This window comes from Balaenoptera ricei, chromosome 3, assembly GCF_028023285.1.
Source record: "Balaenoptera ricei isolate mBalRic1 chromosome 3, mBalRic1.hap2, whole genome shotgun sequence".
In the NCBI taxonomy this organism is placed as follows: Eukaryota; Metazoa; Chordata; class Mammalia; order Artiodactyla; family Balaenopteridae; genus Balaenoptera; species Balaenoptera ricei.
The window spans coordinates 8,436,656-8,458,187 of record NC_082641.1 but is presented as its reverse complement, the minus strand read 5'-3'; the positions used below and the strand labels follow the sequence as shown (position 1 = coordinate 8,458,187).

General features: G+C 38.3%; 1 protein-coding gene across 1 annotated transcript in view; it reads right to left on the bottom strand.

The window, feature by feature from the left end:
- MARCHF6 (membrane associated ring-CH-type finger 6) overlaps positions 1-21,532 on the bottom strand; it is a 77,743-nt gene that overhangs the window by 17,747 nt on the left and 38,464 nt on the right. Inside the window, exons 10-20 of the mRNA XM_059916105.1 lie at positions 20,887-20,938; positions 16,614-16,672; positions 15,252-15,332; positions 14,722-14,790; positions 14,568-14,642; positions 13,110-13,244; positions 11,004-11,123; positions 10,179-10,279; positions 7,600-7,737; positions 6,093-6,297; positions 4,108-4,177 (exon numbers count right to left, since the gene is read on the bottom strand). Coding sequence (XP_059772088.1) covers positions 4,108-4,177; positions 6,093-6,297; positions 7,600-7,737; positions 10,179-10,279; positions 11,004-11,123; positions 13,110-13,244; positions 14,568-14,642; positions 14,722-14,790; positions 15,252-15,332; positions 16,614-16,672; positions 20,887-20,938 — 1,105 coding nt within the window. The remainder of the gene's footprint in view (positions 1-4,107; positions 4,178-6,092; positions 6,298-7,599; positions 7,738-10,178; positions 10,280-11,003; positions 11,124-13,109; positions 13,245-14,567; positions 14,643-14,721; positions 14,791-15,251; positions 15,333-16,613; positions 16,673-20,886; positions 20,939-21,532) is intronic.

Genomic DNA, 21,532 nt, shown 5'->3' with positions numbered 1-21,532 from the left:
TCTAAGGGACTGCCTCACACAAAGAGTTATTACAAATAAACTCCACAATGTACCCACAAAAATCTAACTATCAGGCAAGATCATTTATATAGTAACTTTCTTTACATGGTTACTTATCTTAATAAGGCTGGAGAAAAGAGGAAGACCCCATTTCCGGTGTCTTTTTCTCCTTAATACAGTACTTATCTGTTATCTTTGAATGTCTAAAAGGAGCTAGTGGCTGTGCTGAACATGTTCCATACATTTTCTCATTAATCCTCCCAACAACCCTGCAAGCAGCAATGGCCTCCACTCTGAAGACTAAGAAACCGAGGCTCAGCAACAGAACCTTGCCCAACCAAGGTCACACAAGGGTGGAGGCTGAATGTGAACTCATGTCTACATGACAGAGCTCATGCTCTTGACCACTGACCCACACTGCCTCCAGTCAAACTAAACCACCTCAACAGTCACGTTTACAAGCCACAATGCTGATAACATTACAGACTTCTTTGCAATCTCAAACAGCTCGGATATGAAGATAACTCATTTTCTGAAGACAAATACATGTAAGTATTTATCTACATGAAATAAACACACGTGCATGTTAAAGATATCAAAATATCACTGATAATTCGGTAAAAATGTCTAGCATTCTATATATACATATTTCTACTCCAAGGTTTTTTGTTGTTCTTTTTTGGTTGGTTTTTTTTTTTTTTTTTTTTTTTTAGTTAATTTATCTATTTAATTTTGGCTGTGTTGGGTCTTCGTTTCTGTGCGAGAGCTTTCTCTAGCTGCGGCAAGCGGGGGCCACTCTTCATCGCAGTGCGCGGGCCCCTCATTGTCGCAGCCTCTCTTGTTGCGGAGCACAAGCTCCAGACGCGCAGGCTCAGTAGTTGTGGCTCACGGGCCTAGTTGCTCCGCGGCATGTGGGATCTTCGCAGCCCAGGGCTCAAACCCATGTTCCCTGCATTGGCAGGCGGATTCCCAACCACTGCGCCACCAGGGAAGCCCTTTTGGTTGGTTTTAAAAAATTTAGGGCTTCCCTGGTGGTGCAGTGGTTGGGAATCTGCCTGCCAATGCAGGGGACATGGGTTCGAGCCCTGGTCCGGGAAGATCCCACATGCCGTGGAGCAACTAAGCCCGTGCACCACAACTACTGGAGCCCGTGCTCTGCAACAAGAGAGGCCACTGCAATTAGAAGCCTGCGCATCGCAACGAAGAGAAGCTCCCCCTCGCCACAACCAGAGAAAAGCCTGTGCGCAGCAATGAAGACGCAACGCAGCCAAAAATAAAATAGAAAAAAAGAAAATTTAAAGGCTGCTTTTCATTCCATACTTCACATACTTCTAAAGTGTTTTTGAGAGGTCAGGGTTAGTTTCTAGTTTGCAGTAACTTAATGTTAGCTAAAATGCAGCTACAAGAAAGTAACCTATGGGGAAAACAGCATCCTCACCACCTTAAATGTGTACTATGACAAAAGCATTTCTATGATTAAACATAACTGCATTCCTTCCTTCCACTAGATGCTGGGACTGGATTAACAGGGAAATACTTACTTAACGATCTTTAATGAAATTAAAGTACTTGTATTGCCAAATTCAAGCACTAAAACTAAGTTTCCTTCTTTTGTTAACTTTTTAATATTTCTGATAAAAACATGAAAATGGAACATAAAAACCACAAATGTAAAGCTGTCCAAAGTTCAAAAGCTAAGTTTCTCAACAATATGTTTACTACACTGCACCCAATGGTTAACTAGACTTTGTAATTTTAACAGCTGAGGTCTGAGTAGTGAACTTAAGAGCAAAGTTCTAACGGTCAAAAATCATTGTGCATTTATTGTTTCTAGATTTTTTGATGATGGCCATTCTGACCGGTGTGAGATGATATCTCATTGTAGTTTTGATTTGCATTTCTCTAATGATTAATGATGTTGAGCATTCTTTCATGTGTCTGTTGGCCATCTGTATATCTTCTTTGGAGAAATGTCTATTTAGGTCTTCTGCCCATTTTTGGATTGGGTTGTTCGTTTTTTTGTTATTGAGCTGCATGAGCTGCTTGTAAATCTTGGAGATTAATCCTTTGTCAGTTGCTTCATTTGCAAATATTTTCTCCCATTCTGATGGTTGTCTTTTGGTCTTGTTTATGGTTTCCTTTGCTGTGCAAAAGCTTTTAAGTTTCATTAGGTCCCATTTGTTTATTTGTGTTCTTATTTCCATTTCTCTGGGAGCTGGGTCAAAAAGAATCTTGCTGTGATGTATGTCATAGAATGTTCTGCCTATGTTTTCCTCTAAGAGTTTGATAGTGTCTGGTCTTACACTTAGGTCTTTAATCCATTTTGAGTGTGGAGGAAAGGGAACTCTCTTGCACTGTTGGTGGGAATGTAAATTGATACAGCCACTATGGAGAACAGTATGGAGGTTCTTTAAAAAACTACAAATAGAACTACCATACGATCCAGCAATCCCACTACTGGGCATATACCCTGAGAAAACCATAGGTCAAAAAGACTCTTGTACCAAAATGTTCATTGCAGCTCTATTTACAATAGCCAGGACATGGAAGCAACCTAAATGTCCATCGACAGATGAATGGATAAAGAAGATGTGGCACATATATACAATGGAATATTACTCAGCCATAAAAAGAAATGAAATGGAGGTATTTGTAATGAGGTGGATGGAGTTAGAGTCTGTCATACAGAGTGAAGTAAGTCAGAAAGAGAAAAACAAATACAGTATGCTAACACATATATACGGAATCTAAGGGAAAAAAAAGCCATGAAGAACCTCGTGGCAAGACGGGAATAAAGACACAGACCTACTAGAGAATGGACTTGAGGATATGGGGAGGGGGTGGGGTGAGATGTGACAGGGTGAGAGAGTGTCATGGACATATATACACTACCAAATGTAAAATAGGTAGCTAGTGGGAAGCAGCCGCATAGCACAGGGAGATCAGCTCGGTGCTTTGTGACCACCTAGAGGGGTGGGATGGGGAGGGTGGGAGGGAGGGAGATGCAAGAGGGAAGAGATATGGGAACATATTGTATATGTATAACTGATTCACTTTGTTATAAAGCAGAAGCTAACACACCATTGTAAGGCAATTATACTTCAATAAAGATGTTTAAAAAAAAAAAAAAAAAAATCATTGTGCAGAAACAGTGAAAAACAAAACAAAACAACTTTATTTTTACCAGTTTAAGGTGAATCACAACTCTTACAAATTAGAAAATATTCTTTTTTTTTTAAGAAACCTCACTTGAAATTAAATTAACTAGTTGCTCTTCCCCAGCCTTAGCCCTCATGGGAAAACTCAAGTATTTAATACAAATTTGATTTATAAAGTTATACTGAGTTAGTGCTATAATCAAGACACTAACTCAATAACATGTACAGGCTTGATAAGACCTGAAAATTATCTTCCACTTAATGATTATTTAAGTGACTAACGTATCAGTATGATTCAGAATTTTCTGGCTTGCTAGAAACACTAAGGAGGCCGGGGGGCAGCAAGCTGTTTCTGACACTTTGTCACTGGCTTTGGACTCCACCCCCAATTACCCCTGACCTCTGCAGAAGATGACAAACTACTATATTCATCGACAGCTTCTTACTTGTTAGATGAAGAAACTCTGCTTAGCTGAAATTTAGTGATTAGTATTTATGATCACCAGGTGATAAAGGGAAGCAGCCTGGCTTCATAAAGGTCTCTAGCAACAGCATGCAGTGGACTGGAAAGATAATTACACAATGAAGGCAAACATAATTAACATCAAAACACTGGCTTGAAATAAATGACTTAAGCCACACAGATGACTTTTTGAGAACCCATACTGCAATAAGAAAATGTCCATATAAAATGAGTGACCACAAGTACTTTACTTCCAAAAATGAATCATAAATTATATATTGACTCTGTCCCCCTCTGCTCCAATACAAATGAGTCCAATGAAATGTAGAGCCCTATATAGGACAGTATCCCATATTCAATAAAAATGAGGGGATAACTTCTTCAAGTTTATATGTGATGAAAGATCACATGTCAGCAAGACATACCCTTTTAAAACAAAGCATCTTTTCATGATGTCATTAGCGGAGAGCTAGGATAACCTCATACCTGGTAGAGTAAGGCAGATGAGGCTGGCGATCAGTAAGGTTATACACATGAAGACAATCAAAAAAAATATCTGCAAGGCAAAACACAGCAGTGCATAAACAGGATTCATCTGTGCTCAATGCATTTTATGACATCCCTCAAAGAATCAACACAATTCTCCCAGTAAAAACCATCTGCCTATATTTGTTATTTCCAGGATTCCTTCCATTTCACATAAAAAGGAAATTTTCATTTTAGGTAATATTAACTATAATTTTGGCTGAAAGGAAACTGTGCCCACTTTCATATAATCAGATACATCAGCAAGTACCAATATATTTTGAATCAGAGAGCACAAAAATAAAACATGATCAGCTTAAATTTTCCCTCACTATTAATTAAAACTAACAATATTTGCTTATTTTTATCAAATTCTCAAAAACAACTTCTCATGAAAGGAAAGCTTATTTCCTAACAGTGCTATCCAATTAGAACTTTCTGTGATAATGGACATGTCTACTCCTGCACTGCCCGACACAGGAGCCACTGGCACGAGTGGCCACTAAGCACTTGACATGGGGTCACCGTGAATGAGTAAAGGAATTTTAAATTCTATTTACTTTGTGTGTGTCGTCTACAAGAAATGTACCTTCTTTTCTTTTTTCAGTTTCATTGAGGTATAAATGACAAATAAAATTGTAACATATTTAAAGTGTTCAATGTGATTTGATACATGTATACACCCTGAAGGGATTCCCACCATCAAGGTAATTAACACATCCATCACCCCACATATTTACAAACTATTTATTTTTAATTAAGTTTAAAAGGAAACAGCCGTTGTAGCTATAGCTGGTGGCTCCTATACTGAGAAGTGCAGATAAAAAGGAAACACGCTGAGACAAGAGGGAAGCGGCTACCCTGGACAGAAGGACAGAGTGCTGCTTGCCTCGACCTGACTAAGCCCAAAGGGCAGCACTCCAGCAGGAAGACTGGAAAGCACTGACGACAGCACTCCAAGAGGGGGCTGGAGCCTTGGTCAGCTTTCGCCGCCTGAGAAACCCCTTAGTGATTCTCTCTCTAATGTAGGCCAGAAGTACCTTCTGCTTAGAAAATACCTTTTGTCAGTCCGAAAGCCTCAAGTCCCACAGCTCCACCCCCATCTCTGAGAGCTCCCTCCCCAGCTCTTGCAGCTCGCCTGCACCTCCCACCCCCCACTCCACACATTCACCTCCCTGCAGTTCCATACCTACCATGGCTAACCTGCCTCTTGTCCTGACACAGGCCTGGAATGCCCTTGCCACTTCCCATTTTTTAATCTGCCTGACCCCAAACTTTAAAGACTTAAAGCTATCAACTCCTCCACGAAGCTTCCTGAACAACTTTCAAAAAAGTGTTTTGCGGAGCAAGAAGTGAGCAATCATATGACATGCTACTAATATAGCAAGTGAGGTGAGGACTAACACCTGACCATTGAATTTAACCCCATGAAGGTCACTAGTGACCCCTGACAGGAACAGTTTTGTGGAGTTTGGGGGTAAATCTTGCTGAGCCAGGTACTTCCTTAACCAGTCTGGTCTTCAGTTTTATCAGATGTAAACAAGAGATTACTACTCATACCTTGCAGCACTGGGATTAATACTACAAGGATTAGAGAGAGGAAAACACTAAAATGCCCACGAAACTTCCTGACACACAGGTGAAATGAATCAGGAATGGCAACTCCTATTTGATCTAGGGTCTTCTATCTTGTTCCTTTCCAACAGCAGGGACCAAGAGCACATGGACTCCCGACTCCACGGCTTACATCTAAAATTCGATCAGCTTATCCGACATTTACATATATTATGTGTTGCAGAATGAAGGCCTGAAATGTGGGTTCTTGTCAGGAGACTGCAAGATGCATCTACACAGAGGATCATATACTAACAGCGCCGATAACAGCAGCAAAACTCCTCAACAGAAGTTGGAAAGCTCGACCCCTGCTAAGTCGGGGCAGCACCTACCCTGAGCGGGAACTGCGGGGGCCGGCGGTAAGGCTGGAAGCCAACAGGCCCGCCCTGCTGCAGGATGGCTTGGTGGGCCGCATGCAGGCCCTCCCCCACCACGGGGAGGGCGTTGTTATTTCGAGCGTGCTGGTTATTGTTAGCTTGTTGGTTTGCACTGTTCTCATTTTCTTCCTGGTCTCCCAACAAATAGGAATGAAGATCCCTGTGTAAAAATTGCATCAGTGAAAATGCTCACCTCAGATCAGAATAAAACAGCAGACGCGAGACTTACTTTCTTGATAATTATTACTTAGGGGAGAAAATGTACGAGTAGAATCTATGCACAGCACTACTATTATCTCAATCAGCTCTAAATGTTGCTGCGTGCTTTAAATTAGACCTTCCTAAACTTAATTAACATACAGAATACCCATTCAATCTATTTTATGTTTTCTTCAGCCAGTATCTGAGAAGAAATCAGTAACTGAAAAAAAAAAAAGTGTGCAATGTCCAAGATACTCTATGTGAAGAATTTTAGGGAAAAAACTATCAACTTCGTTGCTTCTCTGTAGATGACTACTGTGTCTGCTGTGACATGCAGCTCAACTAAAACATCAAGCCACAAATCAGTTAAGGCACAAATGAGATGGGGGAAGGAGGGGGCTCACGGTAGGGCATTGAGCGGTTAGAGGATAAACGTTCAAATACAACCAAATGCATATAGGCATCCCTTGGAGATACTGTGGGTCTAGTTCCAGACCACTGCAATAAAGCGAGTATTGCAGTAAAGCAATCAAGTTTTGTGGTTTCTGAGTGCATACAAGAGTTATGTTTACACTACACTGTCATCTATTAAGTGTGCAGTGGCATTATGTCTTTAAAAACAATGTATATGCCTTAATTTAAAAATACTTTATTGCTAAAAAATGCTAACAATTATCTGACAATGCAGGGTTGCCACAAACCTTCAATTTGTAAAAAATACAGTATCTGTGAAGCACAATAAAAGAAAGTATGCCTATATTTCACATTAAGGTATCTACAGGATGCCACATATTTTCTGAAAAAATGTTTAAACTACCAAGATTAAACTTCTAAATAAGTATATAGTATATGAAGCTTGAAAAAACATAAATGCATCATGCTGACTAAATGACTGAGAAACCAAATCTGAGAAGAGCTCACTTATCAGGCTAGGACTTCTAAAATAAGGGTAACTTGGTTTGTTTTTAATGCACTGAAAAGTATTTTATTTTTACCTGTGTAATGAAATGAAAGAAGCTGGGCCAGCAGCAACCCTCTGTGAGAGGGTAAAAACATGTACACATTTCTCCATAAAAGGATACACAATGATTAGAAAAATAAGAAAAATTTAAAACTTTAATAAGCTTTAAACAATACACCTGCAGATAACACTAAATTGTCTCTTATTAAAACTAACTTTTCCTGAGTGGGGCATACTTTTTCAGAAAGGTTATTAAACTGACACAAATGACACACGTACGATTCACCTGCCTGTACTTACAGCAAGTATCCAGCAGTAACAGTCCACGCTCGCACCAGTCCCTTCAGCCACTGCCGCGTGTGTCCCTGTTCAAGTAACGCTGGTAAGACAACTTGAAGCAGAAGCAGCTCAAGGGACAGTTCACTCACTGGAGCATCACTGAGAGTTACGAAAAGCCATAATTTACAATGTGAATTCGATTTTCCCTTATAACTGTATCATATTAGACATTTAATGGAATGACAGCAAAACTCCTTGAAGAGTCAAATGAACTCACTGTCTTTATCACCTCATATCCATTCTTCCCTGAAGAACAAGGAACATCCCTCAAACATCACCAAAACTGTTCCCGACAAGGGTTGCCAATGACCTTCATGTTGTTAAAGTGACGGTCAGGTCTTGGTCCTCACCTCATGTGTTGTATTAGTAGCGTATTACACAACTGGTCGCTCATTGCTCCTCAAAACACTTTCTCCATGAACACCTTTCCAACACCTTTCCAAGGTCGCTGAATGTGACCTCCTGTAGCTTCGAATAGCACCTTTCTGTAAATTTCTATATACTGCTCAGACATATTCTCTAATTCCTAACTTATACATCCAAAGTACCAACTCAACGTTTCACAGTACACACATCTTAAATCGATCATGTTCAATATCAAATTCCCACTCTTCCCCTTAAATCCTGCTGTTCCACAATCTTCCTCATCCTAGTAAATGGCAACATCATCCTTCCAGGTGCTCAGGACAGATACTAGATCCTTGACTGCCTTTCTTCACCCCACATTCAAACAAGTCAGAGAATCCTACTGACTGTACCCTAATACCCTGAATCTAACCACTTCTCATGACCTCCACTGCCACTTCCTCCATCTCAGCCACCCTCGCCTCCCACGGGGATCACGGCATTACCCCTAGGTGCCCTCCTGCTCCGGCCCTGGCCATCCCAACCCTGGCTCTTGTCACAGTCTCCAGAGCGATCCCTGTGAAACCTCTGTCAGACCACTCCTCTGCTCAACCTTTCCAAGAACCCCCCAAATCACTCAAGTTAAAGCCAAAGTGCTTACTTACAATGGCTTACAAGGCTCTCTAGGACCTGGCTTTCCATGACCTCTCTGACCTCACAGCCAACTACTTTCCTCCTTCATTTACTGCAGCCAAACTGGTCTCCCTGCCGCTCCTCAATGGACCTCAGGCCACTGCATGTGCCCGCCTCCCCTGCAAGGACACTCTGCCTTCAGGGATTTACACGGCTCACTCCCTCATCCCCTCCTCCTTCAGGGCCTTCCTCACCTGTCACCTCCTCAGGTCCTCACTAGTCACTTCCCTGCTTCGTTTTTTTCCCATAGCACTTATGACTCTTTGACATATTATGTATTTTATCTATTTTATTGGCTGTCTCCCCAACTGAAATATAAGCTCCACAAGGGCACAGATTTTTCTTGATTCTGTTTTGTTCACTGTTAATCCCTTGTACACAGAAAAGAACCTGTTATATAATGGGCCCTCAATTTTGCCAAATGGAAGAACAGACTAAACACTGCTACAAAAACTTAGCTAAAATTCTAGGTATAAAGAACTACCAAAAAATGGGTCTACTCCAACAATATATAAAGCCAGAAACTGTGCTTCCTGGTTCTCACTGTGACAACGCAAATACATAAGGAGGGAGAACCGACTTTCTCTAGGTAGGGAAAAACTCAGAGAATAAAACCTCGATTTGGATTTTGACGAAAGACAGCAGAAGCATGCCAGGCAAACATGGGGAAGAAGGTCATTCCAAACAGAGAGGGAAAGACCAGGAGCAGCTAGGCATTTATGGGGAGACTCAATGGAGGCTGAGCGTGGCTGGAGAGGAGAATTCAAGTCAGATAATGCTGGACAAGATGCTCGAAAGGCAGTGTGAGATGCCGAGCCTTGGATGTCATTGTAAATGACCCAGATATTATCGTGTACATTATGGAGGAAGAGACAGGTGTGTTAAGGATGGATTCTAAATGGGAAAAAAACAGGAAGGCCTAAACTAAGGTATTAAGTGGTAAATCACGTTGAATTAGATAAGAGACTGTACAGAATTAGAACTGACAAGATTTAAAGACTAATTACAAGTAAATTTGAGGAAGAAATCCAATTTGCCTGGCATATTTAGGTGACGGAAGGGATGAGGCAAATCACTGAAAAAGGGATTATAGGAGGAATGGTGGAGACTAGGTTTCCAGGTTACTTAAGTCTTTAAATCAAAAAAAGATTTTCCATTTATAAGCCATATAGCCTATTTTAATCTATAATTAGATGTATATCTATGGCTACATTACTTATGATGTGCTTTTCATACAAAGATGATGCTACTAGGTATCTCTCATTAGGAATGTTAAACATTTCAATGCTAAACAAAGGCACACTTCAGTTGCAGAAAAGTCAGTCCTTCTTTGGAACATGGAACTGCTAAACTAACATTTATGTGATTTAGAACATGGCAAAATTTAGTTATCAGATGATTTCTAATGTCTATAAGAAATGAATGTTTTAAATAAATGTACTCTGAATATCAAATCCCTACCAGAGCTAAATTAGTAAAGCTTCTGAATTGCAACAACTTACCTATACAGCATGACATTGTACGGAAGAAAATTAGGCAGCAGACTCTTAATTATCCGTATAGGCAGCCAAAGCATCAGGAGTACAATGGAGCCGAAGACAATCTGCAGCAAGAAAAAGGGCAGGCGCCACTGCAATCACTGTCAGCCTGAGAGACAGGCAGACTTCTGAACGCGCTCATCCAACACACAATCCAAGGCTACATGAGCCCAGGCCGCTGAGTGCTCTCGTTCAGCACACTATACTTGGCTCACTCTATGCGGAGACTGCATTCCTGGGACAGCGGCTCCTCTCTTTAGGACACGAAGGCTCAGACAGGAGCCACAAAGGATAATCACTGCATGGTATGTGAAAAGAGAGCTAGAAACTCATAACGAAGGATCAAAATTGCCTGCATCTTAATAAACCACCTGGAACAGTAAGACATGACCCATACTAATGGCTACAAAAGTTTCCAAAGGACACACATCATTGCTTTTAGAATTTTATCTTGGAAAAACTTAGACTAGGTAATTTCTTCTTCCAGGCTTCTGTTAAGAGTTTAATTTAGAAGCTATTAACAAGTCTCCACTGCTTCAATGCAAATTAAATGTAATTCAGAGACCCATAATTTGGCAATCAATTATACTACTAAAGAACCAAAAGGCATTTTTGTCTACTAACATTTTATTTTTATCAAAGTAACCAATAAAACAGCTATTTGATAACCAACTTCCACAGGCTTAGATAAACTTAATTCAATCCACTCTACCAGTCCTCCCGACCAAAAAAAAAAAAATCTAAAGGGTAGCCCATTTTACTTCAAAAACAATAAAAAAGTATGCTTACCACTGACAAAATAAATCTTCGGAGATGCCTATAAATAGGCAAGTGAATCATTTCTTGTACTGGATTAAAATCTGGATCATTCAAATTCCTTAAAAACCATAAGACACCAGGTCGAAGTACCTGCAAATATATTTTAAATGCTATAAATACTTACCAATGTCTTCAAGCTCTGTATATGAGCTAAAACATTAATAGAGAAATAAGCTCTTAAAATTATTTTGGCATCTTACAAAATGGGCCCTAGAAAATTCATATAGTTTTCCTGGGAAAAGAAGTTCCTAAATCAGAATCTTTATTAAAACTATCCTGTGTTTGATGTCCTTTGATGCTTTTAATCATTCAGTGGAAAAATTTAAGTACAATTTGTCAAGAAATCTAGATCTCCAAGATGAAAAATAAGTTTTGTTTGTTTGTTTGTTTGGTTTTTTGGCCTCGCCACGTGGCAAGAGGGATCTTAGTTCCCTCATCAGGGATCGAACCTATGCCTCCTGCAGTGGCAGCACAGAGTCTTAACCACTGGACCGCCAGGGAAGTCTCGAAAAATAAGTATTTTTATAAAAATGATCACTATATTGTATAATCTGGAAAGGATTAGGTTACAATTTATAAGTGTACTAAACAGAAGATGTGATTTCAGTCTCACACTTCCCGAAAAGAGTTATATTAATTAAAAAACCTTCAGTTTCTCAGTATCTTCATTTTACCATCTACATCTTTTCCCCTTGCTCAGTAGGAATCATCAATCCTAGAGGCTATGGGTAATGGGCAATGAATGGGTCTGGGGATTAGTTCTGGGTGGCTCACACTCCCTGAGCCACCCTGTATAAAGCATCTCATCTGCCCAAATTCTATTTCTTCACCTTCCAAACAAAGGGGTTCTTATGTGACCTTTAAGGTTCAATCTAACTCTAAAATACTAGGATTCTGTATCAACAAAAAACCACCACACTGATAAAATGAAAACATTCAGTATAAAATACTTAATCACTGAACAATACAATTTAGAGGTCAGGTATAATTACAATTTAAAAAACACATTATTAATGTAGTCTCAATCACTAATTTCAAAACAAGGATATAAGCTTTGTTTGCAAACAGAATTTACTGAACTTATACTATATGATTCAGGAGAATATTTTGGCCCCCAGGCTCACCCCCAACTCCTCAAATCTCTCAAAGAGCAAAGTAACCAAGAACTGCATTAAGCCTTTGTGCTTCTGTATTCCATTCACACTGGATTAGTCGTCAGCCTGCTCCTTTAGGCCCTGCACATCTCCATCACCACTCTCAATGGAGTAAGCCGCCTTGTTCCATGGCTGTATCCCTTCCCAGGATGCAAAAATCAAGGACAGTGGAGATTGTGTCTCTGTTTCTCACTGTCACCCCAGCATACAGCACAGTGTTTGGCATAGAGCGAGCATGCAGTACTATTTGGGGAAAGAATGCACAGAGGAAAGTACACTTATCAGAATTACTCAAGTTTTATACTTCATTTTGCACCAGATGACTAAGCATGAGATGTATACTAGTCAAATACTGACCCTGTTTTCACTGCCCCCAAATCAGTAAGGACTGTATTCTGAAAACAGGATTAGTAAAAGTACCCATCTGGTGAGTGAACCGGAATCATAAAGGACCCTCACTATAATTCTATACTTTAGGTGTCTGCTTCAAGACCATTTTACATATTTGATCCTGCAAAACCATACCCTTTGGGTATTTCCAGCATTAAATGTCCCTGAATGAAGTCCAAGACAGGCTCACATCACATAAAGTTCCAAGAATATGTATTTGAGGATGGTGAAAATATATACCAAGTAAAACAAGTGTTTTTATTTAATTTTTATCCCTCAGTCTATTCATCTTTCAAACTCAAAACTAATTAGACAGAAGTAATAAAACTTGTCAATTTTTGAGACAAATTACTAAAAAACATTTTAAAGCAATTGAGCCGAACTAGGCTATTAGCTGTTCCCTCTTAGAATAAAATGACAGAGAAAATGATTTAGCTAGGAAATCATCATAGCCTTTAAGGCATGACTTGTGCTTAAGGCAAAAGGTCCTTTTCATAAATGTACAGTGTTGCAACTTCCCTGTAGAACTTACCTCTCTCAGTAACAGAATGAAGGAGGCAAAGTAGAACACATATACCATTCCCACCAGCCAATGCAGAAACATGGTAGTACCTGGAGCCGACTGAAAGCTCAGTTCTCGATCTTTCAGAGTAGCATCAAACATTTCCTAAATCAAAACAGTACACGTGAGAGACTGCTTACATCTGCTGAATTAAAATCTTCATATTCTAGGAAGTGAATGAATCACTATGCACGTAGGTTCTGATGTTTCTAGAATTACAGTTCTCTTAAAGCCATTTCATGGTATCACAGAAATACAAATGATATAGGTTGGATACCATTTCAAAGATGTATATGACACTTCAGAAATTTTACAGAGGAAATACTGATAAACCAGTTGGTGAATAAGAACTTTACCAATATTGCTATTGTGAAAGAACCATTTTTGGTTAACATAATACTTTCCTTTCTTGGTTACAGGTCTGAATTCATGACAAGTTTTAATAGAAAGGTATGGGAGAAAATGTTATCTCAGAACCAAAGGCAGCTTTTCTACATTCAAATTTTTTTGAAAAGTAAAAAACTGGACTCCCCTGGTGGCACAGTGGTTAAGAATCCACCTGCCAATGCAGGGGACACAGGTTCGATCCCTGGTCCGGGAAGATCCCACATGCCACGGAGTAACTAAACCCGTGCGCCGCAACTACGGACAGAGCCTGCGCTCTGCAACTACTGAGCCCGCGTGCCACAACTACTGAAGCCCACGGGCCTAGAGCCCGTGCTGCGCAACAAGAGAAGCCACCACAATGAGAAACCCGTGCACCACAACCAAGAGTAGCATCACTCTCTGCAACGAGAGAAAAGCCCACACGCAGCAATGAAGACCCAATGCAGCCAAAAATAAATAAATAAAATAAATAAATTAAAAAAGGAAAGAAAAAACTGATGATCACTGACAGTCATTAAAGATTTTAATCAAGACTGAACACCATAGTTAAAACAAATGGTTAGGTTGAATTAATTACTACAAAGGCAGTCTTCTTTTCAGATTACTCTTTTTCGGTTTTTTTTGCACCGCATGGTGCTGCCTGCGGGAGTTCCCCGACCAAGGACTGAACTCAGGCCACAACAGTGAAAGCACCCAGTCCTAACCAGTAGACCACCAGGACCTCCCTCAAATTACTCTTTTTATACACAACGTCTTGGCATCTTCATAAAACTCAAAAGAGTTAAACGAGGAAGAGAACTCTCCACTGGTTATCAGGAAGGTTCCAGTCAAAATACTCTAACATCAGAAATGTGCACAGAGCCTCACAAAAATCAGGTACTCAGGAAAAATTTGCAACATTAAGACTCTACAATGATACATTCTCAGAAAAAACAAACTATTATCAAATATTGACTTTACATTAAAGGAACCCACCCTAAAGACCACTTTTTGAAAAGCCTTTAAATTATTAGACTGTATGACAATGAATAATAAACTCACCAGGGAACAGATATCCAGCCACCAGCCGCAAATGAGAGGGAACACTCCAATTTCTACCACCACTAACAAAGAGACCTTAAGTAAAAACAAAGGTCATCAATATCACCCAAATGGGGAGAAATCGTTTCCAGTCTTAAGTTATAACAGGAATTACCTTCACAACAATATAGCAGACTCCCAGCAAGCGACGAGACCTATGAAATTTAACAAGAGTTGCCAAGCCCTACAGCATGTAGTCAAGGAAAACCTGAACATTTAAAGAAAGATATAGAAAAACAACAAGGTCCTACTGTATATAGCACAGAGAAACATATTCAATATCCTATGATAAACCATAATGGAAAAGAATATTAAAAAAAAGAATGTATATATATGTATAACTGAATCACTCTGCTGTACAGCAGAAATGAACACAACATTGTAAATCAACTATACTTCAATAAAAAATTTTTTTTAATTAAAAAAAGATACAGTGAAACAGGTAACTATTTAGGTAACAGTTAATATTATTTGACAGACAGAATTTATTTATTCCATATTTTTTCAGCTCTCATCCTCACTACAAATACCTACAACTTCTACTAAAAGGACAAGTGGAGAGAAATAGTTTTGTCATTAATAAGAACAACCTTTGGGTAAGCATAATAACATTACTGAACACTAAGTTGGTTCATTAAAGGATACATGACAAATTATCAGTGTTATTGCTAGAAGTATATACCCAACTATGGTCGTGATTAGGCCTTCAAAATGGGATGCTTGGACCTAGAAATAAGAAAATAAATAAACAAAATGTAATTTCACCACATGGTCTACACCCCAGTTTATTAAACAATCCAAGTAGACTAAATGTGAACTATCTCAGGAATTCGTAACTAAAAAACAACTATAAAATCCCCTCTGGATGACACCTCTGCAAACCAGATTCTCCCATGGACTGCTATTTATTACAAAAAGATGAGGAAAAATTAAAGAATAACACTTTACTCAAGCAGACAAAATAATAAGAGTAGAGTGAATTAAATTTTACAAAAATAAGAAAAAAGTTGTAATCGTCTGCACTCCAGTCCATTCTGAAGTGGACCTGCTAAAGGCTGAGCGCTGAGAACAGCAGCACAGTGTCCAAGCCGTCCTCTGGCCAGGTACATCTTAGCCACCCTATCTCCTAACCACAATGTTTCAGGTTCCCTTGCTCGCCAAATCTGTTTCATTATCAACTTACAAAGAGTTAAGAGTTTGGATAGTGACATATACTGCCCAAGATACCATCACCTTTTGGTTCCTGAATTTCAGGTAGCAAGTGGTGATAGTTTACAAAGTCAAAATTTATCAAAGCATTTATCTGAACTGCCCAAGTTCTTGCATTCAACTAGTGAGAATTTGGAGAGCTGTATTCAATATCAGAACATGTCTCTTTGCCATTTCAGAAACTTCAGAATGTGATCTCTCAGGATTCACATATACAAATTGCCCAGAATATTCCAGCTATGTCAGCTTTTCTTAAAAGACTAAATCTTTCTGGGGACCCCCCAAAATAGTAGTAGTTGTCCATCCAAATATTTATCTAATTTTGAAAAACAGCAATAAAATGTCAAAATTAAAGCAAATTTCTTTAGAAAATACCACAGTCCATCATTCCAACACAGATCAACATTTTAAAAAATTGATTAATATATCATTACCTTTCTGAATTCACTATGGGGCAACTAGGGAAAAGGGAGAGAAAGGAGCACACAGGCTAACGGAGCAGGTCAAAAATCAGCCTGTAAGAAAACTTTCCCACAGTATGTCTCTGGCCTGCCCAACGGGAAGGAAGACAGTGCATCATGGGGCTCAGAGAACATCTTCCACAGCTGGCAACATGTCCTACTACGTCTTAGGCCACTTCTGGCTTAGAAGAGGTGAACGAGATGGTGTTGGAAAACTATTCCTTCGTATAAGGCAGACTGAGAAATGAAGTAACTCTTTACAATATTATTACTTAGTCAACATATATCAAATTTGGGGTAATTAATAAAATTAAGTTTGCAAAAGTATCATACTCACGTGTTCTTCAAATCCCAAACCAACAAGGGAGAAGTGGCCAATGTGGTAAGGGCAAAATGCTAAAAGGGGGGGAAAACTCAATGAAAACTTCAAAATCAAAACAACGAACAGTCCTACTACCAACCCCACTAAAAGGAACAAAGGCTTCTTGGAGAAATGGAAGATCCCAGAACCAAAAATGTACTGTCTGTGACATTCTCTACAACCAGAGAACAAAAAAGTTACCAAGCTCCTAATACACTCATGGTGAAAGGACACAAGAACTATTGTGAAAACAGACTCACAGGCCTGTGAGAAGAGAAGACGATATGAGCATCCAAAAAAAAAACAAAACCAAAACTGATGAAAACACACTGAATACATACAGTGAAGATGATATGAGCATCCAAAAAACAAAAAAAACCAAAACTGATGAAAACACACTGAATACATACAAATTCATGAGTTCATAATACTCAAAAAAGGGAAAGCCAGAAACGAAAACCACAAAAGGAAAAAAGCAACATAATAGAAAACACTTATCGCTAAGGGAAGTATTTATAACATCAACTCCTTATCCTGAAAACTAATAATTAAAGGAAAAGAACTGCACATCTGTCCTGCTTCTTCCAAACAAACAAATTCAGGTTAACTAAATAGTTCTAGCTGATAAGATCAAGCTCTTCTTTACAGAAAAGCCAGCCAATAAATGCATAAAAATGACAGAATTTGAAAATCACCATTCTGTAATGCCTAATAAAAATAAATTAATTCAGGCAAGTATCAATGGATAATAAAAGTATTTGGTAAAATGTTGATGGAACACTAGGTATTTGCATAATACTAAAATACCACCTCCCACAGATTACTTTCTGATGTTTAAAGGAAAAATGAAACCTAACAATAGAGGCTTCAAGATACTATCACCTGAACCACAGACAAAGGTGGATAACCAGACATCATGTACCTCCTGATATGTCATAGTAATAGGCATAGCATGACCAGTGAAAATTTTGTCCCAGAACTACTGAACCTGAATCTAATCAGGCCTCAGATTTAACTTCCAGTTTAAAGGAAATACGGAGACAAAGGAACAAGGTAGCAGAATCAACAGGAAGTCATCGGAAGATAGTAGAAAGTGAGACATGTAGAAGACAGCTGACCTAGTGTCATCAACAAATCAATGGCAAAATAGGGTGGGGGTAGATGAGGGGAGCAAATAAAAAATATTCTAGATCAGAAAAACTTAAGATTTAACAACCAAAAGTAACAGTAAACTACCGGGTGTAAGACAGGCTCACGGATGTACTGTACAACAAGGGGAATACAGTCAATATTTTGTAATAACTGTAAATGGAAAGTAACCTTTAAAAATTGTAAAACAATAAAAAAATTTTTTTAATTACTGTAGGTTTAAAAAAATTTCAATATCTGGGTAAGGTAAACCTCCCTCAATATACTTCTTTCAAAATCTCCTTGACTATTCTCAGCTATGTCTTAAAAATAGATGAACTTTAGCGCAATTTAATGAATTTTTTTTTGTCCAAAACTGAAAAAAAAGGTAACAGATAGACCTTATTTGAATTCTCATTCAAATAAAGCAACTATAAAATGATATTTAAGGAGACAATCTAAAATTTTTAATATGATCTATTATTAGGTAATATTAAATTCTGGTAATTTTGTAAAGTGTGATGATATTCTGGTTAAATAAGAAAATAGCCTTAAGACAGGAATAAAGATGCAGATGTAGAGAATGGACTTGAGGACACGGGGAGGGGGAAGGGTAAGCTGGAACGAAGTGAGAGAGTGGCATGGACATAAATACACTACCAAATGTAAAATAGATAGCTAGTGGGAAGCAGCTGCATAGCACAGGGAGATCAGCTCGGTGCTTTGTGTCCACCTAGAGGGGTGGGATAGGGAGGGTGGGAGGGAGACGCAAGAGGGAGGGGATATGGGGATATATGTATATGTATAGCTGATTCACTTTGTTATACAGCAGAAACTAACACAGCAATGTAAACCAATTATACTCCAATAAAGATGTTTTAAAAAAAAAGAAAATAGCCTTAAAATTTTCATATTAAGAATTTTGATAGTCTCTTTTCCTCAAGTCTTTCTTGCCATGTTAATATAACTGTAATTCATTCTCAGTAATAAAATTTAATTATCTTTTTTTTTTATGGCAAAAATAATTGAACAGTATAGATTATTAGGAAAGGGGAGAGAGAGACTCAATCATAAAGACAAAAGTCAGAGTGAATCTATAGGGATCTGGCTGCCAAACCTTTTTGACCAAGTATTAGTAAGTAGAAATTTTAACAGGTATTCCCAATACACTTAAATTTCTTTATAAATTACACACATATACTATTTTATTAATATATTATGTGTATTATAAAGCACAAGAAAATTTTAAAGCGTGCGAAATAACTATATGCAGAATTTTTCCTATTTTATTCTCACACCCAACTCTGAGGACGACTCAAGCAGGCCCCTGGGAAAGGCAAACCTTCAAATTTCAACTCTATTTATATATATAAATATTAACCTAAAGCACCAATTTTAACAATCAATTTCTACCCCATTACGCAGAAACTACTAGATAGGTACCCTGAAATTAAGATCAGTTTCTTAGGACTGTTCCCTTCTACTGAGACAGCGGCACTGCAAGGTTTTATTTCTGCAAAGTATATAATACATGACCACAAAGGTCCAAAAATGCCAGTAGGAACTGCAGTAAAGCAACCCAAGTCAGAAAGAAACAAGAGTGTTGCTTAATCCCAATGACTATGCTCATCGAAAAGGAAAAGCATATTCCTAAATAGAGGACAACTTCTTGTTTCATTTCAAAAGATCTTAAGTATAATGTGTATACTAAGACAAAAAAATTTTTTTTCACAGTATAAGCTTAGGAAGTTGGATTAGAAAAACATTTACTTAGTTGAGATTTGCTTTATATAAACAAGAGTTCTTATTTCTATAATTCATGCTTTAAAGGTGACTTGTTCCTTTAAACATTAATTTAGCACTAAGCTTTTCTTGCAAGAACAAAGACTAAAGTCTATATAGATTTTTTCCTCTCAAAGAAAATTTGGTCAAGATCAAAAGAGTTTCACACTCTCTATATATCAATTAATTTACATAATGAGAAATAAATGCAGAATAATCTGCAGACACATTTTCACCCCCATATGCAAGGGAAAACAACAAAGAATGGGCTTCCTGTTAATTTGCACGATCTTAAATATCTACTAAAAATTAAGAATGAATGGAACTTTTAAAAGATACTATGTTTCAACAAGATACAGATAAATTTCTTTTGCTCTTTTACAGATAATATTCAGAAAACAATTTTTTTGTCTCATCCTTGATCTACTTATTCAGTGTCTTTTTTGACCATATGGCTTCCTATTGAAGACAACTGTTTCCTGATGAAAACACCGCTTTCTAGTCCCTAACACAGAGCAAATAACTTGGAATTTAGTGGAAGAAACTTGGAAAATATTCCTCCTTCTTAGGAGTAACTCATATGCACTAAGGAAGGAATTTCTCAAAGATATTCCCTATACAGAGATCTGCAGCCTGAGGTCTCCCTATGAGACACCAATAGTACAGTCTAACAATAACCCAATTCTATCAGACTCCACCTTGAGGAACTGAATTCTAAAACCTTGGTTTACTCAACTGTTTCCCTTACCTTTCCCCAAAGCAGAAAAACCTGTCAGCTATATCTCAACCCTGCCTTCCTTACTCTCATGACTCCCAATGGGAGGGACTCTTAGTGCTGTCACAGAATCCGCATAGCTACAGTTGTTAAAAGTGTTTGGAAGTAAACTTTGCTGGAATCTGGTTCTGAAGGGAATTACACTTTCCTCAAGCCTCCTATATCCATCTCTGAGACAGATCCCGAGCCAAGGTCTCTGGTAAGGCCTTGGTCAGGATTTTAACAGATGAAAACAAGATCTTCTGCCATAGGGAAGAACACACAGATAATCAGCACAAAATTAATTCCAGATGTGGAATATTATATATCCTCAAGTCAGTCTAAAACTGGCTTCTACAAAGAGAGACAGAAGTGCCCAACAGAAGCAAAGTTGGTAAATAACTGTAGTCAATGTTGCTTAGGAAAGAAAGTAACTGTATACCTGGGGTCTTCCTATACCAGATGACTGTCTAAAACTGTTTCATATATTCGTAAGTTTAAAAACAAAACAAAACTTGTAACAAGACTCCTAGAAAATTAAACTTCTACCATAATACCATAAATAAAAGCATAAACGCCACTTACCAAAAACAAGAATGAACAGTGTGTTTAAAGACACCACCCAGAAGACATGTTCCTAAAGGAAAAGAGCATTAATAAAACATATTCATATCCTTTTTGATTTATGTTTAATCCATTTATTTAGTTAGAAGACTGAAATTTTTACTATAATTTTGAGATTTTGTTCAGAAATTATGTGTAACTTTTCATTTTTCATTAGATAGCTCATAAAACTAAACCTAATGAAACTTAAAGTTCATAATGTCTACATGAAAAAAAAAATCAAAGAAATCAATCCATAAACATTTCCTCTTCAGAAATTAATAATCTACCACAAACTACACAGATTCTCATAAATAATCGCCAGGTTTCATTTAAGTCATATGACACTAAAAAATTCTAAATAAAGAAAAATTTGAAAACCACATTATTTCTGAACAACGTATCAATGTAAACTGCACAGCACTTCTTTCAGTGTCCAGTGTGTTCTCCTGCCTTCTTTAAGGTCACTTGATCTTCTCTGGTCCCTTCTGTCCCCACGGCTTTCTTTGTTCAAGTCTCAGAATATGCGCTCTCACCTGGCCACTGACACACTCCACGCTTATGTACTACCGCGTCCAAGATGAGGCTCACCCATTCCTCCACGTGTGCTCAGTCACGCACCACGCTG